This window comes from Salmo salar, chromosome 01, assembly GCF_965601325.2.
Source record: "Salmo salar chromosome 01, fSalSal1, whole genome shotgun sequence".
In the NCBI taxonomy this organism is placed as follows: Eukaryota; Metazoa; Chordata; class Actinopteri; order Salmoniformes; family Salmonidae; genus Salmo; species Salmo salar.
In genome coordinates, this window is record NC_138291.1 from 182,867,860 (window position 1) to 182,892,434 (window position 24,575).

Sequence of the window (24,575 nt, forward strand, 5' to 3'; positions counted from 1 at the left end):
GTGGGGAGAGTTTAATGGGTGTAGGGTTAGTTGGTATAGTGGGGAGAGTTTTAATGGGTGTAGGGTTAGTTGGTATAGTGGGGAGAGTTTAATGGGTGTAGGGTTAGTTGGTATAGTGGGGAGAGTTTAATGGGTGTAGGGTTAGTTGGTAGGGAGGTTTTAATGGGTGTAGGGTTAGTTGGTATAGTGGGGAGAGTTTAATGGGTGTAGGGTTAGTTGGTATAGTGGGGAGAGTTTAATGGGTGTAGGGTTAGTTGGTATAGTGGGGAGAGTTTAATGGGTGTAGGGTTAGTTGGTATAGTGGGGAGAGTTTTAATGGGTGTAGGGTTAGTTGGTATAGTGGGGAGAGTTTAATGGGTGTAGGGTTAGTTGGTATAGTGGGGAGAGTTTAATGGGTGTAGGGTTAGTTGGTAGGGAGGTTTTAATGGGTGTAGGGTTAGTTGGTATAGTGGGGAGAGTTTAATGGGTGTAGGGTTAGTTGGAAGGGCAGTGTTTCTTCCCTTTTCTCCGTCCTTTTTGTGTCACAAAGTGTAATGAATTCACACTCTAGAACAGTAGGTGAGAAACACAGGTCAAGATGAGAGAAACAGATGAATAGGGAGGCCCTGACCGGACTCCCTCTCCGGTACAGTAGGTGGCGGTGGATGCACCTTTCAGTTGGTTGCGATCCGCCAAAATTTAAAGAATAGAATTTAGACTCCTCCTCGTCGTGTGTGCCGTTGCGAGGGGTCCTTGATGGGGTTCTCATCACCCATGTAACAGCTACAAGCAGACACTGTAGCGCTGGTTAACAATATGGAGTAGCATGCACGCTTTTGGCCATTATTTTCTTCCATTCTTTTTGATGGATGTGAACGTCGATTGGAATAAACGTTCATCACACGGTAAGTTCTCCGTGATGCAGTCGGTGGCAGCCACGGCCACTCGGTAAGAGTAATAGACTAATTGTTGTTGCTACTCGTCTATTCAGCTATTGTCTTGCTTCTCACCGCGTCTACGGGTCGATAGGCTCATGTGCTGAGGCTGAGCGCGATGGGGAATTGGTTCCGATATTGCTGGAGTGTTTAAATTGTTATTTCAGCTGATGAAATATGGCCAGTGTTTCACTAGAGCGTTACTTTGTTGCGATGGTCAGTCCTGAGAATGAAGCCACCCGTTGCAGAGGGAGGAGCGGCTGGTACTGTCATGGTCCTCCGAGGGACATTTCATTATTTAAATGGTCTTTTACCAGGGAGGATCCGTAAACTCAGACTAACACCTGTCTCTCTGGAAGTCATTTAGACCCTGATTGTTGTAGACTTACCTCACCGGCCTCGTGTTTCATGCTTGGAGTTATTTACCGAGCTGAGAGAGAGAGAGACAGACAGAGAGGGAGAGACGGGGAGAGACAGGGGGAGAGACAGGGAGAGACAGGGGGAGAGACAGAGACAGGGAGAGAGACAGAGACAGTGGGGAGAGACAGAGACAGGGGGGAGAGACAGAGACAGGGGGAGAGACACAGAGACAGGGGGAGAGAGAGAGAGAGACAGAGAGAGACTAATCATTCATGGACATTTTGTTCGTCATTAGTAGGATCACGAGCATGATTGGTGATACAGACAATTTGCTTGTCTGTGTGTCATTCCGAGTTGCTTTGGTTGTGGTCTGGGGCCGTAAAGATCAAGTGTCTCGGAGTAGGACGGCTGATTTAGGATCAGTCAGAATAAGATGCCATAGACGGGGTGACGTTATCCTCCTCCTCTGATCTCTCTGTGAACTCCACCCTGATGGCACATGATGCCATCCACAGCCCAACTCCACAGCCCAACTCCACAGCCTCCTCCCACAGCCCAACTCCACAGCCTCCTCCCACAGCCCAACTCCACAGCCTCCTCCCACAGCCCAGCTCCACAGCCTCCTCCCACAGCCCAGCTCCACAGCCTCCTCCCACAGCCCAGCTCCACAGCCTCCTCCCACAGCCCAACTCCACAGCCTCCTCCCACAGCCCAACTCCACAGCCTCCTCCCACAGCCCAGCTCCACAGCCTCCTCCCACAGCCCAGCTCCACAGCCTCCTCCCACAGCCCAGCTCCACAGCCTCCTCCCACAGCCCAACTCCACAGCCTCCTCCCACAGCCCAACTCCACAGCCCAACTCCCAACAGCTTGTTGTTGCTATTTAGCCATACAGTATTATATCAACGTGGGTGATTGACTCATTATACCACCAATGACTTCTTCAGGGGAACACCATCGTCATCATCATCATTATTGTCATCCTAGGTGATTGGTCCGTCAGCTAGTGTAGTGCTCTACTGTTGACCAATCCCTGTGTGTCCTGTTCAAAAGCAGTGCACTATATAGGGAATAGGTTTCCATTTGAGATGCCACCATCCCCCCGGTACGTCCCCCCCGGTACGTCCCCCCCCCCCCCCCCCCCACCGGGACGACTCCCCCCTGGTACGACTCCCCCCTGGTACGTCCCCCCCTGGTACAGTACTCCGTCCTGATACTCCCCCCCCCCCAGTACTCCCTCCTGGTACGCCCCCCCTGGTACTTCACATTCTGTATTCCTAGGCATTACTAATCAAGCTCCGCACAAACAGACATCAATGATGCGTTCTCATTCACATGAATTGTTAGAATATTACTTAGGATTCTGTATCAGTAATGTAGCTGTATAAAAGGTTGGTAATGGGTGAACTGTAAACTCCAGTGGGCGATTTGAGCTGAACAAGCAGTGTTTCTAAACGTGTTTAGAACTCTTTGCGTGTTGATTGTAGACCTATAGAACGTGTTCATTTTGAAACATACCTTATTTTATTAAAAGTTTGTAACTTGTTTGATAAGATTAGTACAGATTTTCTCAGGGGACCCCCCAACCCCCCCCCATTTTAGGAACCACTGTAACCTCTCTCTGCTTGCTTCCTCTTCCTTCCACATTTCACCAACCCTCCTCTCTTTCCTCCTCTCTTTACCAACTCTCCCCTCTTCCTCCTCTCTTTACCAACTCTCCCCTCTTCCTCCCTCTCTTTACCAACTCTCCCCTCTTCCTCCCTCTCTTTACCAACTCTCCCCTCTTCCTCCTCTCTTTACCAACTCTCCCCTCTTCCTCCCTCTCTTTACCAACTCTCCCCTCTTCCTCCCCTCTTTACCAACTCTCCCCTCTTCCTCCCTCTCTTTACCAACTCTCCCCTCTTCCTCCCTCTCTTTACCAACTCTCCCCTCTTCCTCCCTCTCTTTACCAACTCTCCCCTCTTCCCCCTCTCTTTACCAACTCTCCCCTCTTCCTCCTCTCTTTACCAACTCTCCCCTCTTCCTCCCTCTCTTTACCAACTCTCCCCTCTTCCTCCCCTCTTTACCAACTCTCCCCTCTTCCTCCCTCTCTTTACCAACTCTCCCCTCTTCCTCCCTCTCTTTACCAACTCTCCCCTCTTCCTCCCCTCTTTACCAACTCTCCTCTCTTCCCCCCCTCTTTACCAACTCTCCTCTCTTTACCAACTCTCCCCTCTTCCTCCCTCTCTTTACCAACTCTCCCCTCTTCCTCCCTCTCTTTACCAACTCTCCCCTCTTCCTCCTCTCTTTACCAACTCTCCCCTCTTCCTCCTCTCTTTACCAACTCTCCCCTCTTCCTCCTCTCTTTACCAACTCTCCCCTCTTCCTCCTCTCTTTACCAACTCTCTTGTCAGTGCTCAGAGACTAGTCTATTTGCCAACCCTGTTTGTATATAACACATGTATTTTATGCAGCCAGTGTTTGTTTGAATGTTTAACCCTCTATTGTAGTTTCACTGTATGTTGTCCCTTCACCCTCTGTCCTGTGACATTGTGTTTTGTATTTTTCTGGAATCAGTTCATGGTTTGAAATGGACTCCTTTTGGAGTCAATTCTCGACTCCAGGAACTTAGGAATGGGATTTAGAATGGACTCCCGATATTTCATGATATTCACAGTCCTACTCCTCCTGTAGACTGAGATCCAGACTGATCCGTTCCTTGCTGAGACAACATGGCTTCTGACAACACACAGCGCAGTTACTCAATCATCCCCTGTTTCATCTTCGTAGAGGTAAGACTATCTGTCCGTCTGTCTGGTGTTACCTAATGACAGGTAGTACAGTGATCATAGAGGTTAGACTGTCTGTCCGTCTGTCTGGTTGTTACCTAATGACAGGTAGTACAGTGATCATAGAGGTTAGACTGTCTGTCGTGTTTGAAAGCAGCCGGGAGCCATTTTCACCCAGGTGAATTCCGTCCTCCACGCCTTCGACACCCTTTCAGGATTAACTTGTGAGGCCATGTGCTAAACAGAGGGAGTAAGGTAGTGTAGTAAACAACCAAACATTTCAAGACTAAAAGTAGCAGCCTACAATAAGGGGAAAAACTCCAGGTAAAAATACATTTTATCTAGTCCTTGGGCTGTATCCTAATCTAACTTTGGTGCAGGTCATGTTGTCCTTTATATTTCCGTATCTGGTAAACACACACTATATCAAATAAAATCTATGTTTATTTGTCACATGCGCAGGATACAGAAGGTATGAGCGGTACAGTTAACCTCTTGGGGCTAGGTGGGACGCTAGCGTGCCACCCGTGGTGCACTCCATCAACAGCAGGTGCATTTCAAGAGCGGCAAATTTGAATCCAAATAAATGTCAAAATTCAAATTTTTCTAAAATACAACTATGTTACACCATTTGAAAGATAAACATCTCCTTAATCTAACCACGTTTTACGATTTCAAAAAGGTTTTACGGCGAAAGCATAAATTTAGAGTATGTTAGGACAGTACATTTACAAGAGTTGTGTGTAATGTTTTGTCAAGTCAAAGACAGGGTCACCAAAACCATAAAACCAGCTAAAATGATGCACTAACCTTTTACAATCTCCATCAGATGACACTCCTAGGACATTATGTTAGACAATGCATGCATTTTTAGTTCTATCAAGTTGATATTTATATCCAAAAACAGCGTTTTACTATGGCATTGATGTTGAGGAAATCGTTTCCCTCCAATAACCGGCAGTCAAGTCAGCGTCACAAATTAAATAATTAAAATTAGAAAACATTGGTAAAATATTATATTGTCATTTAAAGAATTATAGATTTACATCTTTTGAACGCAATCAACTTGCCAGATTTAAAAATAACCTTACTGGGAAATCACACTTTGCAATAATCTGAGCACTGCGCCCGGAAAAATACGCGTTGCGATACAGACTAGACGTCATGTTGGGGAGATCTAAAATCGAAAATACTATGTAAATAATCCATTACCTTTGATTCTCTTCATCAGATGTCACTTCCAGGTATCACAGGTCCATAACGAATGTAGTTTTGTTCAAAAAAGCTCATCATTTATGTCCAAAAATCTCCGTCTCGTTAGCACATGATGTAAGCCAGCCGGACTTCTCGTCATGAACGAGGGGAAAAAATATATTTCCGTTCGTTCAAACATGTCAAACGTTGTATAGCATAAATCATTAGGGCCTTTTTTAACCAGAACATGAATAATATTCAAGGTGGACGAATGCATACTCTTTTATAACGTATTGGAACGAGGGTACCCAACATGAACTAGCGCGCCAGGTGTCTAATGGGACATCAACGTTCCATGGCTCTTGTTCGGTCAGATCTCCCTCCAGAAGACTCAAAACACTTTGTAAAGGCTGGTGACATCTAGTGGAAGCAATAGGAAGTGCCAAAATATTCCTAAACCCCTGTGTTTTTCAATGGGATAGGTTTAAAGTCAATACAACACATCAGGTATCCACTTCCTGTCAGAAAATGTCTCAGGGTTTTGCCTGCCAAATGAGTTCTGTTATACTCACAGACACCATTCAAACAGTTTTGGAAACTTTAGAGTGTTTTCTATCCATATATAATAAGTATATGCATATTCTAGTTACTGGGTAGGATTAGTAACCAGATTAAATCGGGTACATTTTTTTTATCCAGACGTGCAAATGCTGCCCCCTAGACCCAACAGGTTAAATGGTTACTTGTATATTTGCATAGTAGCAATATCAAAATTTAAAGTGTCAAGATATACATATTAGCTGATGCTTACCAGACACACTGGTCTAAATTGATGGGTCATGTGAAAGAAATGCTGTAATCACTGTCAGTCACATCTAGCTAAGTGGATGGGTCTATTATCTAGACATGTTGATGTAATACTATAGATGGCTGTAATCACATCTAGCTAAGTGGATGGGTCTATTATCTAGACATGTTGGTGTAATACTATAGATGGCTGTAATCACCCCCCATCTAGCTAAGTGGATGGGTCTATTATCTAGACATGTTGATGTAATACAATAGATGGCTGTAATTTTACATTTTAGTCATTTAGCAGACGCTCTTATCCAGAGCGACTTACAGTAGTGAATGCATACATTTCATACATTTTTTTCCCCCCGTACTGGTCCCCCGTGGGAATCAAACCCACAACCCTGGCGTTGCAAACACCATGCTCTACCAACTGAGCCACACGGGACCACATATAATCACCCCCAGCCACATCTGGCTAACTTGATAACTTGATGGGTCACGTAATCATCTGTTGAAGTGGTGTCTTTTTGTTTAGACATGTAGGTAGCTAGCTAACCAGCATAATCCCAACTCGTACTACTGCCAATACATATATTGTCATATCTGTAGGTAGCTAACGGTAACCAACTAGGTTCAATGTTATCTAGCTAACGTTAGGCTGTAACGAGCAATGCAAATAATATTTTTGAATCAGAAATATTACTACACAGATCATACACGTAACGTTAGCTAGCGAACAGTAACTTGCAATGAAAATGACGTTCTGACAATTGGAAACTTTAAAATATCTAAAAATAGACTCTTACCAGTATACATGGATGAACACCATTTAACTCAGTTTTGTTTGTAGCTACGTCTTGTTCGGCCAGCGTTGTGTCAAGTCACTCTGGTTCACACCGACCGTGGCGTCAGCATTTACATTACATTTTACATTTAAGTCATTTAGCAGACGCTCTTATCCAGAGCGACTTACAAATTGGTGCATTCACCTTATGATATCCAGTGGAACAACCACTTTACAATAGTGCATCTAAATCTTTTAAGGGGGGGGGTTAGAAGGATTACTTTATCCTATCCTAGGTATTCCTTAAAGAGGTGGGGTTTCAGGTGTCTCCGGAAGGTGGTGATTGACTCCGCTGTCCTGGCGTCGTGAGGGAGCTTGTTCCACCATTGGTGTGCCAGAGCAGCGAACAGTTTGGACTGGGCTGAGCGGGAACCGTGCTTCCTCAGAGGTAGGGAGGCGAGCAGGCCAGAGGTGGATGAACGCAGTGCCCTTGTTTGGGTGTAGGGCCTGATCAGAGCCTGAAGGTATGGAGGTGCCGTTCCCCTCACAGCTCTGTAGGCAAGCACCATGGTCTTGTAGCAGAAAGTTGTCAGCAGAAAGTAGCCCGTCATGTTTTCCAACTGATCTGTCGATAGCGCCTGCTAAATTCAGGGCATCAATGTTGTTGAGAAAAGTAGAAAAACTGTTGTCGTTCTCGATGTCTAACGTTGTATTTTTCAACAACACCACGGTAGGAAGGACGATCAACACATGCTGAGCAGCTCACGTTATAGACAGAAGCGTGCTACATGGCAGACCAATCCAAACTCATGTCTGGCATGTCCAGCCCCTTCATTATCTCAGCCAATCATGGCTAGCGGGAAGTTGTGGAAAAAGTACCCAATTGTCATACTTGAGTTAAAGTATCGCTACCTTTTTTTAATAGGAAATGACTCAAAATTGAGTCATCCAGGAAAATACTACTTGAGTGAAAGTATTGGGTTTTAAATATAATTAAGTATCAAAAGTAAATGTAATTTCAAGAAGGTACTTTATCAACTTAAAAGTATAAATCATTTAAAATTCCCTATTACGCAAACCAAATGGCACAATTGTTGGTGCTTTTTTGGGGTGTTTTTTTGCAGTTAGCCAGACATCATTCAGAAACAAAGCATTTGTGTTTAGTGAGTCCGCCAGATCAGAGGAAGTAGAGATGACCAGGAATGTTCTCTTGATAACTGCGTGAATTGGACCAGTTCTGTCCTGCTAAGCATTCAAAATGTAAAGAGTACTTTTGGGTGTCAGGGAAAATGTATGAAGTAAAAAGTATATAATTTTTACTTTACACCACTGCTAGCGGGAAGGTTGCTGACTTTTTCTTTGGCTAAACCAACTGGGCTCATTATTTAGCAATTGTATTGGTATTTACAGATGGCATACAAGTTTGTTATTAAGGCTCATGAAAGTTCACATGTTCCAGAAGGCATTTCTGCCAAAAAACGAATCAAAACAAAATAAAGAAGTTGAATTAAATGCCTCTCCTGTGAAGAAGTGACGTGACAAACGCCTAGCTTCCTGTAACGGGTATTTGATTAGACTGTAATATTATAGTGTGGGGAGGAGGGCAAATGTATGTGCACTATTAGTAAACGGTAGCGCGAGGCTGCCGGCTGGGGGTAAACGGTAGCGCGAGGCTGGGGGGTAGCGCGAGGCTGGGGGGTAGCGCGAGGCTGGGGGGTAGCGCGAGGCTGGGGGGTAGCGCGAGGCTGGGGGTAAACGGTAGCGCGAGGCTGGGGGTAAACGGTAGCGCGAGGCTGGGGGTAGCGCGAGGCTGGGGGTAAACGGTAGAGCGAGGCTGGGGGTAAACGGTAGCGCGAGGCTGGGGGTAAACGGTAGAGTGAGGCTGCCGGCTAGGGGTGGGACCTCACTGTTGGTGTTGAAACATTTTCAGTCCGAAGTGTCAAAGTACTTTTTTTACACTTGAGTCATTTAGCAGACGCTCTTTTCCAGAACGACTTACCGGAGCATGTTAATGTACTACCTGTCATTAGGTAACACCAATTAGGGTGAAGTGCCTTGCTCAAGGGCATATTGACAAATCTTAGTTCCTCCGGGATCCAGAGACTTTTCGCTTACTGGCCCAACGATCTTAGCCACTAGACTACCTGCCGCCCCAGCAGGTATGAATAGGTTTAGTTTGGTTGTGGTTAGACACACAGCCTGCTACTTTACATTTGGTTTCTCCCTGATGTTCTCTCTCCAGCTGGTGATAATGGCAGGGACCGTCCTGCTGGCCTACTACTTTGAGCTGACCGACACGTTCGGCATCCACGTCCAGGGGTTCTTCTGCAACGATGCTGACCTGATGAAGCCTTACCCCGGGGTGGACGAGAGCAGCTTCATCCCTCCCCTCATCCTCTACTGCGTGGTCACCGCTGTTCCCACCACCATCGTGAGTACTAGGTTACTGACTGACTCTCTGTCTATCTTGCTGGCTCTTTCTCTCTCTTTCTTTCTTCCTCTCTCTCCTCTCTCTCTTTGCCCCCTCTCTCTCTGTCACAATAAGTGGCTTGGCTCCCATCGCCATCTTGAGTACAGTAACTGTTTCTCTGTCTGATTTCCTCTCGCTCTCTCCATCTTGCTTTCTCAGTACATCATCTCACATTATTCTCCATTATCTTTGTTGTATTATATATTTAATGAAGAGATATCCTAATGATGCAGGCTCTTAATTTGATCGCTCTTTTGTTGAGAATTTTCCTGTATTTGAGTTTTAAGGTTTCTGAAGTTTGTAATTTCCACTTTTTAAAAATGTCAGACTTGATTTCCCCTTCCGAAAAATGTATTAAGGATTATTCCTCCTGTAACAAAGTGGCTCGAATTAAGATCCTGCATCTGTATTAATTACAGGTCAAATGCTCCCTTAGCCTCATTTCTACTGAAATATTGATTTCTGGGTTTAATTATGACTGCTAGATTCACTGGGAAAATAACAGATGGTTTTTTGAAGTCACTGAGGCACTGACACTGTTTCATTAGTTCAGAGACCGAACACTGGATGGCGCTGTTGCTACACCGTAGATCTGCTGCCATAGCAGCTCTACGTGCCTGTCTCTGGCGCCAACACAGGCTGAAACTTTTTTCAACTAGGCAAGTCAGTTAAGATCAAATTCTTATTTACAATGACAGCCTACCGGAGAACAGTGGGTTAACTACCTTGTTCAGGGGGAGAACGACTGTTTTTTTTTTTACCTTGTCAGCTCTGTAGAGCAGGTTGAGAGCTTCAAATTCCTTGGTGTCCACATCGACAACAAATTAGAATGGTCCAAACACACCAAGACAGTTGTGAAGAGGGCACAACAAAGCCTATTCCCCCTCAGGAAACTGAAAAGATTTGACATGGGTCCTGAGATCCTCAAAAGGTTCTACAGCTGCAACATCGAGAGCATCCTGACCGGTTGCATCACTGCCTGGTACGGCAACTGCTCGGCATCTGACCGCAAGACACTACAGAGGGTAGTGTGTACGGCCCAGTACATCACCAGGGCTAAGCCGCCTGCCATCCAGGACCTCTACACCAGGCGGTGTCAGAGGAAGGCCCTAAAAATTGTCAAAGACTCCAGCCACCCTAGTCATAGACTGTTCTCTCTACTACCGCATGGCAAGCGGTACCGGAGTGCCAAGTCTAGGACAAAAAGGCTTCTCAACAGTTTTAAACCCCAAGCCATAAGACTCCTGAACAGGTAACCAAATGGTTACCCGGACTATTTACATTGTGTGCCCCCCCCCCCAACCCCTCTTTTACGCTGCTGCTACTCTCTGTTTATCTTATATGCATAGTCACTTTAACTATACATTCATGTACATACTACCTCAATTGGGCCGACCAACCAGTGCTCCCGCACATTGGCTAACCGGGCTATCTACATTGTGTCCCACCACCCACCAACCCCTCTTTTATGCTACTGCTACTCTCTGTTCATCATATATGCATAGTCACTTTAACCATATCTACATGTACATACTACCTCAATCAGCCTGACTAACCGGTGTCTGTACAAGACCAATTAACACCTTCCAATCCAGAGTACTGTTATATTTACATTTTAGTCAATTAGCAGACGCGCCTATCCAGAGTGATTTTTAGTTAGTGCATTCATCTTAAGATAACTAGGTGGAACAACCATATCCCAGTCCTGGTAAGACTGCGTATCCCAGCCCTGGTGAGACTACGTATCCCAGTCCTGGTGAGACTACATATCCCAGCCCTGGTGAGAAGATATTTCCTCAATAAATTAGCTGTCAGCGCTAGAAGGAGGAGGGGGTTCAGGTGTGAGTGTTGGTTAATGAAAGGATTTTTTTGGGGGAGGGGAGGAGGACGACATAAAGCTCCATTCTAACACTGTCCTTAGGCAGAAAAAGCTCTTTGCACTACATTCAATTACAGAGAAATGTACTTCTTGAAAATGTATTTAGAATGTGTAATGACTGTCTTCCTTGTCTGTCATGGTGGAAAACTACTCGGATACACCGTAGTGGTGTTGGGGCTGGGCGGTGGTGGGTGGTGGTGGTGCTGGTGGGGCTGGGTGGTGTCGGTGCTGGGTGGTGTCGGGGCTGGGTGGTGTTGGGGCTGGGCGGTGGTGGGTGATGTTGGGACTGGGCGGTGGTGGGGCTGGGTGGTGTCGGGGCTGGGTGGTGCTGGGTGGTGTTGGGGCTGGGTGGTGTTGGGGCTGGGTGGTGTCGGTGCTGGGTGGTGTCGGTGCTGGGTGGTGTCGGTGCTGGGTGGTGTCGGTGCTGGGTGGTGTCGGTGCTGGGTGGTGCTGGGGCTGGGTGGTGTTGGGGCTGGGCGGTGGTGGGTGATGTTGGGGCTGGGCGGTGGTGGGTGGTGTTGGGACTGGGCGGTGGTGGGGCTGGGCGGTGGTGGGGCTGGGCGGTGTCGGGGCTGGGTGGTGTCGGGGCTGGGTGGTGTTGGGGCTGGGTGGTGTCGGGGCTGGGTGGTGTTGGGGCTGGGCGGTGGTGGGTGATGTTGGGGCTGGGCGGTGGTGGGTGGTGTTGGGACTGGGCGGTGGTGGGGCTGGGTGGTGGTGGGGCTGGGTGGTGGTAGGTGGTGTTGGGGCTTGGTGGTGGTGGGTGGTGGTGTTGGGGCTGTTGGGTGTTGCTGGGGCTGGGTGGGGCTGGGTGGGGCTGGGTGGGGCTGGGTTTTAGGGCTTGGATGTTCAAATAATTGTTATTGGTCACCTACACATGGTTAGCAGATGTTATTGGTCACATGGTTAGCAGATGTTAATGCGAGTGTAGCGAAATTCTTGTGCTTCTAGTTTCGACAGTGCAGTAATATCTAACAACTAACCTAACAATTCCACAACAACTACCTTGTACACACAATGTAACGGGATGGAATAAGAATATGTACTATATGGATGAGCGATGGCCATGTGCCATAGGCAAGATGCAGTAGATGGTATAGAGTACAGTGTATATACATAGATGAGTAATGTAGGGTATGTAAACATTATTAAAGTGGTGTTATTTAAAGTGACTACTGATACCTTTAAGTTAATTTATTTAAGTGGCCAGTGATTTGAGTCTGTTTGTTGGCAGCAGCCTCTGAGTTAGTGATGGCTGTTTAACAGTCTGATGGTCTGGAGATTTAAGCTGTTTCAGTCTCTCGGTCCCAGCTTTGATTCACCTGTACTGACCTTGCCTTCTGGATGATAGCGGGGTGAACAGGCAGTGGCTCGGGTGGTTGTTGTCCTTGATGATCTTTTTGGCCTTCCTGTGACATCGGGTGGTGTAGGTGTCCTGGAGGGCAGGTAGTTTGCCCCCGGTGATGCGTTGGGCAGACCGCACTACCCTCTGGAGAGCCCTGCGGTTATGGGCGGAGCAGCTGCCGTACCAGGCGGTGATACAGCCCGACAGGATGCTCTCGATTGTGCATCTGTAAAAGTTTGTGAGGGTTTTAGGTGACACAAGGGTTAGGGCTGAGTGTTAATGCTAATTTGTCGGGACATGGACTCTACAAGGTGTCGAAAGCGTTCCACAGGGATGCTGGCCCATGTTGACTCCAATGCTTCCCACAGTTGTGTAAAGTTGGCTGGATGTCTTTTGGTCGGTGGACCATTCTTGATACACACAGGAAACTGTTGAGCATGTAAAACCCAGCAGCTTTGCAGCCTTGACACAAACTGTTGCTCCTGGCATGTACCACCATACCCTGTTCAAAGGCACTTCAATATTTTGTCTTGCCCATTCACCCTCTCAGTTACATCAAGGCTTTTCACCTGATCTGTCTAAGCCATGGAAAAGAGCAGGTGTTCTAAATATTTTGTGCACTCAGTGTAACAATGTGGTCACACTGTATCTCTCTGTCGTCAGATCTTCATTGGGGAGGTTTCCAAGTACAGTGGTTCTTCCTTTAAAAAAGTTGCTGCGTACTGCAGCACAGCTTGCGGGGTGCAGCACGATTCTACGGCACGTTATTTAAGTGGCAGCCATTGTTGCTAGAATGACGCAATTTACCACAATCTGACACCATCTACCACAAACCGTCGCGGCATAAGCTCCAAACTTTTAAAGGAAGAACCACTGTGCGTCATGAAGTCCACCAGGGTTCGAGGTTAGGCTAAATGTGGTAACATTACCCGTGGCTCAGTTGGTAGAGCATGGTGTGTGCAACGCCAGGGTTCGAGGTTATGCTAAATGTGTTAATATTACCTGTGGCTCAGTTGGTAGAGCATGGTGTGTGCAACGCCAGGGTTGAGGGTTCGAGGTTATGCTAAATGTGTTAATATTACCTGTGGCTCAGTTGGTAGAGCATGGTGTGTGCAACGCCAGGGTTCGAGGCTAAATGTGTTAATATTACCGTGTCTGTCGTCAGATCTTCATCGGGGAGGTCTCCATGTACGTCATGAAGTCCACGCGGGCGGTGCTACTAACCCAGGAGAAGACCATGGTGACGGGGGAGTGCTGCTACCTGAACCCCCTGGTCAGGAGAGTCGTCAGGTTTATTGGTGAGTTATTGGTGACCTACTGGTTACGTCAGTGGTGTTACTTGTATATTAGATGTTGAACATAGTTACATGTTAAGTAGCCAACTCTTAGCAAACTATTTTATAGTATTTTTTTATAAAACAATTGTCATTTAGCTGACACTCTTATCCATAGCGACTTACAGGAGCAATTAGGTTTAAGTGCCTTGTTCAAGGGCACGTTGACACATTTTTCACGCTGCCCAATGACACCGTGTTACGCTGCTCAATGACACCGTGTTACGCTGCCCAATGACACCGTGTTACGCTGCTCAATGACACCGTGTTACGCTGCTCAATGACACCGTGTTACGCTGCTCAATGACACCGTGTTACGCTGCTCAATGACACCGTGTTACGCTGCTCAATGACACCGTGTTACGCTGCTCAATGACACCGTGTTACGCTGCTCAATGACACCGTGTTACGCTGCCCAATGACACCGTGTTACGCTGCCCAATGACACCGTGTTACGCTGCCCAATGACACCGTGTTACGCTGCCCAATGACACCGTGTTACGCTGCCCAATGACACCGTGTTACGCTGCCCAATGACACCGTGTTACGCTGCCCAATGACACCGTGTTACACTGCGTCTGTTACACTGCTCAATGACACCGTGTTACGCTGCCCAATGACACCGTGTTACGCTGCCCAATGACACCGTGTTACGCTGCCCAATGACACCGTGTTACGCTGCCCAATGACACCGTGTTACGCTGCCCAATGACACCGTGTTACGCTGCCCAATGACACCGTGTTACACTGCGTCTGTTACACTGCTCATTGTTCTCAGTCTCTCCCTTCAGAACACAGGACCCCCAGACAGAGGGGCACAGCCAGGGTCAGAGAATTACAATGCAAAGGGCAGATAATAGGTCATATTTCATGAACATTGGAAATGAAGCATTTTAGTTTCATGTGTCTATCTTTTCTCTGTCTCTCTCTCTGTCTCTCTCTGTGTCTCTTTGTTTGTCTCACTGTCTCTCTCTCTCTCTCTCTCTCTCTCTCTCTCTTTGTCTCACTGTCTCTCTCTCTCTCTCTCCAGGTGTGTTTGCGTTTGGTCTGTTTGCGACAGACATCTTTGTAAACGCGGGGCAGGTGGTGACGGGCAACCTGACGCCTTACTTCCTGTCTGTGTGTAAGCCCAACTACACCGGCACCGAGTGTCGCTTCAACCACCAGTTCATCTCCAACGGTAACATCTGTACCGGCAGCCCGGTCGTCGTGGAGAAGGCTCGACGCTCCTTCCCTTCCAAAGACGCTTCGCTCAGCGTCTACTCGGCAGTCTATGTCACCGTGAGGGTTCTGATAATCAGAATGAGTAATACTGTCAGCAGCATAGTAGTATTAAATGTAGTCATTGTTACACGGCTCTCTGTGTGTGTACTCCGCTGTCTGCGTCCACTGTGAGTACTGCTGGAACTGGCCCAACTTTATTATAATGATGATGGAAACGTGTTTAGCTTGGGCAGACACCATAGAGACAGTTCTACCTCTCATCATGTCTTTCCCTATTCCAGATGTACATCACTAGCACCATAAAGACTAAGAGTAGCCGCCTGGCCAAACCGGTGCTGTGCCTGGGTACCCTGTGTACGGCCTTCCTCACCGGGCTCAACCGGGTCTCGGAGTACCGGAACCACTGTTCTGATGTCATGGCTGGGTTCATCCTTGGTAGCTGTATCGCTCTCTTCCTGGTGAGGACTAACGGACGTTTTTTTTTTATCTGGTTATGTTGATCTCTTTTAGCACACAATGGGAGCTGATCTTCCTGATGAGGATGTCTTGTGTTCTTATTGGTCAAAATCTTCCTCGGCATCTAAATGGTTCCCACTGGCAATGTTTCGTCTAAGCTGCGTGCCACGCAGAGTAAATATCAGCCCGCGCAGAGAAGCACGAGATTGAACTTTCGACAGTTTTCCCCCTTAGTGTTAATTAACACGATCAATGTTTCCCTTTACTGTGGGAATTGTGATCAAAGCAATATTAGCCACTTTCAATGTAACATACCAAAATTAAATTTGCAAGATTTAGTATGCAAAACTAACTGTGCAAGAGATTTATTTTTTTACACTGACATGCAGACCTGTACTCTACTCAGACCGGTGCACCATATCCAATCAGAGCTGCAGTAAGCCTATATGCAAATAGACCATTGCCATATATGGATCTGTTTCATTCACTTTGAACTGGACTGTGTTTACAGCATGAGCAGTTGTGAGTAGATGCACTTGTTTTGAGATCAAAGTGAGAGCTGCATGTAGCCACCTGGGCACATTTTGTTCATATTATTTGCGAGTTAGTGAGTTATTAGTCCAGTTATAGATAATTTCTTGTCAACGATAAGGGAGTGATTGCTTCCTACAAGAGCACAATACGTGTACATTTCTAGACATCTTTGAAAAGCCAGCCAGGTAAATAGCTTTTTTATGTCTTAAAGGGGCAGTGTTGTATTTTGAGACAATCTTGAATAAGCTAAGTAGCCAATAGGCAGAGGGGTAGCATAATAAATCTGATTCTCCGTAATAATGGTAAGGGGATAATAATGCATTTTCATTTAACAACCCAACATCTTCAGTCACCTCCTTGTCTGAAGGACAAGTGGATTAACAGGTTAATGTCAAGCCCTGCATGGTATTTTTCCAAAAGTCTTATGGAATGTAGATCTACATTGAACACCACACATTGGCTGTTACTGTAGTCTGAATGATAGAACAGCTATTTCCATGTTAAAATGTTATGGGAAGTATTTTCTCCATAGTTTTTTATGGTAGTCCAACTCTGGTAGGTCTCCATTATGATCAAATAGCCACAGTAGCCTACTTGGACACTGTTTTTAAAACTGGAACTTAAAGCAGGCAGAACCTCAACGTATACTGGAAGTTGCACAGCATTTTCACAATGTTGAAGTGTGCACTCAGCAGACCTGAAATTTGCTCAGTGCCAAAATAATTGCGTTGAAACATTGCCCACGGGTGAATTTTATAAATGGATCAAATGAATTGATTGGCCAGTGGCTCTTCTCTTGGATATTCTTCTTTGCTGTAGTCATGGAAATGGGATCGTGGAATGTGTAACCCTGGGAAGCCTAATATTGTGCAGCTTTTTGCTCTGCGACGTTTTCCATGTCGGGGAATGTTCCAGTGACGTTCTGTCTCCTTCAGGGTATCTGTGTGGTGAACAAATTTAAAGGAGCTCACTCCCCTCCTGCCAAACAGAAGACTGAGGATTACCGTGGTCTCCCTCTAATGACCTTACCCCGCATTCAGAGCCCCCTGGAGATGCTCAGCGCGCAGGTAACCACTTAACACTACTGTTCAATACTACTGCACAGGTAACCACTTAACACTACTGTTCAATACTACTGCACAGGTAACCACTTAACACTACTGTTCAATACTACTGCACAGGTAACCACTTAACCCTACTGTTCAATACTACTGCACAGGTAACCACTTAACCCTACTGTTCAATACTACTGCACAGGTAACCACTTAACACTACTGTTCAATACTACTGCACAGGTAACCACTTAACACTACTGTTGAATACTACTGCACAGGTAACCACTTAACACTACTGTTGAATACTACTGCACAGGTAACCACTTAACCCTACTGTTGAATACTACTGCACAGGTAACCACTTAACACTACTGTTGAATATTATCTTGTGTTTTTTGAGGTGGAAAGACTCCACTGTCCTTTGACTATACCATACTACTGACAAGTACAATCGTGGCCAGAAGTTTTGAGAATGACACAAATATTAATTTTCACAAAGTCTGCTGCCTCAGTTTGAAAGATGGCAATTTGCATATACTCCAGAATGTTATGAAGAGTGATCAGATGAATTGCAATTAATTGCAAAGTGTGTTGACGAGGACAAGGCTGGAGATCATTCTGTCATGCTGATTGAGTTCGAATAACAGACTGGAAGCTTCAAAAGGAGGGTGGTGCTTGGAATCATTGTTCTTCCTCTGTCAACCATGGTTACCTGCAAGGAAACACGTGCCGTCATCATTGCTTTGCACAAAAAGGGCTTCACAGGCATGGATATTGCTTGGAGTAAGATTGCACCTAAATCAACCATTTATCTGATAATCAAGAACTTCAAGGAGAGCGTTTCAATTGTTGTGAAGAAGGCTTCAGGGCGCCCAAGAAAGTCCAGCAAGTGCCAGGACCGTCTCCTAAAGTTGATTCAGCTGCGGGATCGGGGCACCACCAGTACAGAGCTTGCTCAGGAATGGCAGCAGGCAGGTGTGAGTGCATCTGTACGCACAGTGAGGCGAAGACTTTTGGAGGATGGCCTGGTGTCAAGAAGGGCAGCAAAGAAGACACTTCTCTTCAGGAAAAACATCGGGGACAGACTGATATTCTGCTAAAGGTACAGGGATTGGACTGCTGAGGACTGGGGTAAAGTCATTTTCTCTGATGAATCCCCTTTCCGATTGTTTGGGGCATCCGAAAAAAAGCTTGTCCGGAGAAGACAAGGTGAGCGCTACCATCAGTCCTGTGTCATGCCAACAGTAAAGCATCCTGAGACCATTCATGTGTGGGGTTGCTTCTCAGCCAAGGGAGTGGGCTCACTCACAATTTTGCCTAAGAACACAGCCATGAATAAAGAATGGTACCAACACATCCTCCGAGAGCGACTTCTCCCAACCATCCAGGAACAGTTTGGGGACGAACAATGCCTTTTCCAACATGATGGAGCACCTTGCCATAAGGCAAAAGTGATAACTAAGTGGTTTGGGGAACAAAACATCGATATTTTGGGTCCTTGGCCAGGAAACTCCTCAGACCTTAATCCCATTGAGAACTTGTGGTCAATCCTCAAGAGGCGGGTGGACAAACAGAAACCCACCAATATTGACAAACTCCAAGCATTGATTATGCAAGAATGGGCTGCCATCAGTCAGGATGTGGCCCAGAAGTTAATTGACAGCATGCCAGGGCGGATTGCAGAGGTCTTGAAAAAGAAGGGTCAACACTGCAAATATTGACTCTTTGCATCAACTTCATGTAATTGTCAATAAAAGCCTTTGACACTTATGAAATGCTTGTAATTATACTTCAGTATTCCATAGTAACATCTGACAAAAATATCTAAAGACACTAAAGCAGCAAACTTTGTGGAAATTAATATTTGTGTTATTCTCAAAACTTTTGGCCACAACTGTACATTCACATGTTTACTCACAACAGTGATAAATGTCCTTAACACACAACAGCTAGACTTTTCCTAAGATCTCGTTTAGTGAACACAACTGAAGTTTCCCTTTACTGTCTATACTGTCAACACTATATTTACCATTCAGCTGCTGTACTGAGGCCATCGCCTGCTTCACTATTCAGCTACTCTACTTTTTACTGTCAGGATATATTTTCTCAGCTCTGGTTTTCTCAGGTTTAGCATGAATACACGTCCATTTGCTTTTCCACTGTACATGTAACTGCCAAAATAATGGAAACACTTGCGTAAATGAGGGCTAGAAAGTATATTGAAAGCAGTTGCTTCCACACAGGTGTGGTTCCTGAGTTAATTAAGCAATTACAATCCCATCATGCTTAGGGTCATGTAAAAAAAATTATGGGCCATTATTTTGGCTACCATGGCTATGCCCCCATAGGATAACAATGCCCCCATCCACAGGGCACGAGTGGTCACAGAATGGTTTGATGAGCATGAAAACGATGTAAACCATATGCCATGGATGTCAGTGACCAGATCTGAACCCAATTAGATGGGAGTTTCTGAAGCGGTGCCTGAGACGGCGTTTCCAACCACCATCAATAAAACACCAAAATATAGAATATTTCGTGGAAGAATGGTGTCTCATCCCTCCAATAGAGTTTCAGACACAATCTATACCAAGGTGCATTGAAGCTGTTCTGGCTGGTCGTCTCTATTAAGAGACTTTGTGCTGGCAGTTACCTATGCTTCAGTATATGCCTCCATTTTGGTTTAAATTCAGTATATGCCAAAACATTTTTGCCTCAATTTAGTTTTCTTAGTTGCTTATGAAATTCTTAACAAAAATGCCTCTGTCTTCCAGAATCTTATTTTTGCTCAGCACTGGTTTTGTCAAGTTTGGGATATGCATACCACACTCGCTTGCTTTATGTTGGACATCAACCACAGTATAAACTTAACATTTTTTTTGTTTGTTTCTTAGAAAATAAAATGTCCCCCTTCTGTCTTCCAGAATCATTCGGCATCGATGACTGAGGTCACATGACTAGCGGGGACCGAGGGGGGACAACACCGGGTCACCTTTGCATCTCCTCAACACAACTTCTAGGCACAATGTTTTGTACTGTCCTACTACTGTAAAAAAAAAAAAAAAAAGGACAGTATTCTGGTATAACTAGTTAGAGGCTGATGTTTTGTACAAGGGAGTATGTGCTGTAGCCTACCTAACCCTGAAGATGTTACTGTAGGTTTGTAAATAATAAGCAGGAAATCTGTGAATCCTCCTGGGATTTCTGGGAACTTAGGGAAAGTTCCAACCCTGGTCTGAACTGAACTGTCAAGACTGACTTACATAGTCATTCCTCCTCTCTCATCATGTTTTACATCACAAAGTAAATCTAATATGCAGTATCTAATGTTATGGAAAATTTGATGTCATTCTGTGGTATTTGTACAAATACTTCGATCTATTCTGTTTATTGACTAAAGTTAAATGTTTTATTTTTATCGCTGTATAAAATATTTTGTCTTTTTTTTTTTTGCCTGCTGTTTTTCAGGAATGTTGTTGGTATTCATAATGTTTTTGGGAAACAAACGTCTCATTGGATTGTGACTTGGTGTGGTATTGTTTTCCTTCATGGCAGAATACAGAAACTGCCGTTCTCTCAGCATGGAACTAAACAGTTGAACTGTTTAGTTCTCTCAGCATGGAACTAAACAGTTGAACTGTTTAAATACATATTCCTTATTTGTATAGTGTCTTTCTTTGAAAAATACATATTTATTTAGAAATGCTGCATATATTTTTCTTGATTTGTGAACAAAATAAATAGTCCGTAGCAGAGTATCAATTGTGTGGGGATTTTATTCCAAACCTCAACAGTCTTTGTTGGCCTTTATACAACGGGTGGGTCTAATCCTGAATGCCTATTTGGTTAAAAGCGCATTCCAGCTGGTGTCTAATCCACAAATTACCACCGGCTAAATCTATGACCTTAAAATGCCTATTTACTCTGTTCCATCTGACTGTGCAATCCACCGTCTCATCAGCCCAGCCAGGCAATTTATAAACTTGATGTCCGCTATAAAAAGCATCTAGACATTATCTCACATTTTCCTTTAGACTAACATTTAGTTTTCAACAGCAGAGATTTGTATAAACCTTGCTGTCTGTCTCCGACATTGTTTCAAGATTGAAATTCGATCTCCAGGTGGCCCATAGTAATGAACGTGTCGAGAACCTCTATGCGACAGACAGGCAGGCAGCGTTTCTCAACCAGTTGAAATCAGCTGGCATCATTTTTATGGATAAATACAAAGAAATGTCAAACAAAATGAAGTGCAGCTAGTTTGCAGTCTTTCCAGCTTCAGTTTGAAGTGATTGTGTTGGCAGCTAGCTCCTCTGAACAACAGTGTCATGACGAGTGAGCACATGTTCTATGCCAGGCGAAATCGCACCTCATTCTTATGGATCTATCCAGATAAATGTCACTAGAAAACAGCTTAAACAAATGCAAATGTAGCTACTTTGCTGTTATTCTGGCTGCACTTTTTAACGTGACTAAGTTAGCTAACAAGCAAGGGATATGAACATTGCCAGTCAGTATGGCAATGGAACAAACGACTGGGTCCCCTCCATAAATACAGAACAAAAAGACTAAACGACTGGGTCGCGTCGAGCAACCGAACCGATAGAACAACTTCACCGGCTCTGACGCTCGTTAGATGTGACAGGGCTTAAACTATTCCACACTACAAAGGGAAACCCAGACACGAGCTGCCCAGTGATGCGAACCTACCAGACAAGCTAAATGCCTTTTATGGTCGCTTCAAGGCAAGCAACACTGAAGCATGCATGAGAGCACCAGCTGTTCTGGATGACTATGTGATAATGCTCTCTGTAGCCGATGTGAGCAAGACCTTTAAACAGGTCAACATTCACAAAGCTGCGGGGCCAGACGGATTACCACCTATTACTGCTCGGCATCTGACCATAAGGCGCTACAGAGGGTAGTGCATACAGCCCAGTACGTCACTAGAACCAAGCTTCTTGCCATCCAGGATCTATGTACTAAGCTGTGTCAGAAAGGAAAGCCCCAAAAAATTGTCAGACTCTAGTCACCCAAGTCATAGACTGTTTTCTCTTTTACCGCAAGGCAACTGGTACTGGAGCGCCAGGTCTAGGACCAAAAGGCTCCTTAACAGCTTCTACCCCCAAGCCATAAGACTGCTGAACAATTAATCAAATGGCCACCGTACTATTTACATACTTACCTTGACTAACCTGTACCCCCACACACTGACTCGGTACCAGTGCCCCCTGTATATAGTCTCGTTATTTTATTGTGTTACTTTTTATTTTTTTACTTTAGTTTATTTGGTAAATATTTTCTTAACTCTTTCTTGAACTGCATTGTTGGTTAAGGGCTTGTAAGTAAGCATTTCACGGTAAGGTCTACACATGATGTATTCGGCGCATGTGACCAAAGTTTGATTTGATTTGAACGACTAGCCGGCTTGGGTAGCAACCATAGATTTGTGTCGGGATTATATCTTATGACAGGATGAAATGGTATAAATAAGTGTCTTTTTTTAAAATGAAAATATGTAATTAATTTGTATGTTATATGAATCGTTATTTGATTATTAATATTTCAATATGTTGGCAACCCGTTTGTATAAAAATGATAATGCCCTCAAAGCCAGTGTTTAACTTTGTTCGACTTCGTGTCGGGCCTAACAACACCTGTGCCAATATATCCTCCAAACACCGGCTTCGAAGGCATTAACACTTAATGGTAATATTTAGCGTAAATTTAGCAGTCATCATTTAATTAAATTGTGTGGACTGCATTCCCAAAGATTATAATGCAAGTGACAATATAATTTGACTGAGTAGTCTTTCACAAGTGTTTAGTTATGAATCATGTTCAATGGCTCCTAGACTGGATCTTAATGGTCATCCAGTCAACTCCTGCATGTGTCCCAAACGACACCTTATTCCTTATAGTCCCAATGGGCCCTGGTCAAAAGTAGTGCATTATAAAGGGAATAGTGGTAGATAAGGTCCTCCCTTGGTAGAAATAATCAGTGCTGCATTTTTTGTTGATTTGGTGACTATGTAATTATAATCATAACAAAATCAACTAGATGTGTTTGTCAGTAGGATATCATTGTAAGGAGTTTAGCCACACACACACACACACACACGGTCCAGGCCCACTGTACACGCAGCAGAGAATACACTGGAGTGGAGATGAAACATGATTATCTTTGTTAATCAATAGGAACAAATTCAAACCCATCCTCATCCTAATATATCCTGACTGCCCCCAGGGAACAGAACAGCTTTACTCTGGAACGAGACTAACACAGACGCTGGGAGTCGAGAAGCAGGTGGTGAGTTTAATAATACAATGAACATGGAACGATACAAAACAAGAGTAGCGTTTGGACATGAAACACACAACCAATACTGCCTGGGGAGTGGAACGAAGGGAGCGACAGATATAGGGGAGGTAAACAGTGAAGGAGTCCAGGTGAGTCTCATAATGAGGCGCTTTGGGGGGGTAACGATGGTGCCAGGTGTACATAATGATGGTTGTCAGAGGCAGTGATTTGTAAATCTGCGACGTCGAGCGCCGGAGAGGGGGAGCGGGAGTAGGCGTGACAGTACCCCCCCATCCGTCCGTCCCCGTCGTGGGGACAGTTTGAGCCAGGGGACCAGGAACCACCGGCCTGAGAAGGGAGACATGAAAGGAAGGTGAGATACGATAGTCACTGGGGAGCTGTAATCCATACGTCACCTCGTTGACCCTCCGGAGAACCTTGAACGGCCCCACAAACCGGGGTTCAGCTTCTTGCAGGGCAGGCGGAGTGGGAGGTTCCTGGTAGAGAGCCAAACACGATGGAACACGGGAGTTTCACTGCGGTGGCGATCCTCCTACTCCTGACATTGGACGGCGCGCTGGAGTCTCACATGGGTATCGCTCCACACTTCTTCTGTGTGCCTAAACCACCGCAGGAGCTTCGGTCTGGCCCGGGTCCACGGAGCCAGGACCGTCTGATAACCCAGAACACACTGGAATGGAGTCAGTCTGGTGGAGGAGTGACGTAACAAATTCTGGGCATACTCTGCCCACAGAAGGAATCGGGCCCACTCCCCCTGCCGGTCCTGGCAGTGGCTCCTCAGGAACCTCCCCAGCTCCTGGTTCATCCTCTCCGCCTGCCCTTTAGACTGAGGCCTATACCCGGAAGTGAGGCTGACCGTGACCTCAAGCTTCTCCATGAAGGCTCTTCATGTCCGTGATGTCAAATTGGGAGCAACAGTCGGAGACGATGTTCTCCCGAAGGCCATAATGCCAGAAGACCTGCTGGAACGCTGCCTCAGCGACCTGGAGAGCAGTAGGGAGACCAGAGAGAGGGATAAAATGGCAGGATTTAGAGAATCTATCTGCAACCACCAAAATGGTGGCGATACAATCAGAGGAGGGGAGATAAGTGACACAATCAATGGACAGATGTTACCAGGGATGCTGAGGCACGGAAGGAGTTTC

General features: G+C 45.5%; 1 protein-coding gene across 2 annotated transcripts; it reads left to right on the top strand.

Moving 5' to 3' along the window:
* Positions 1-667: 667 nt before the first annotated feature.
* Positions 668-20,866, top strand: lppr1 (Lipid phosphate phosphatase-related protein type 1). 2 transcript variants are annotated; one of them, NM_001173894.1, is given in 9 exon segments: positions 789-884; positions 3,947-4,044; positions 9,057-9,245; positions 13,671-13,803; positions 14,870-15,120; positions 15,345-15,521; positions 16,989-17,120; positions 20,033-20,679; positions 20,717-20,864. In NM_001173894.1, coding segments are annotated over 7 exon segments (975 nt in total). In that variant the 5' UTR covers positions 789-884; positions 3,947-3,984; the 3' UTR covers positions 20,066-20,679; positions 20,717-20,864.
* The last annotated feature ends 3,709 nt before the right edge of the window (positions 20,867-24,575 follow it).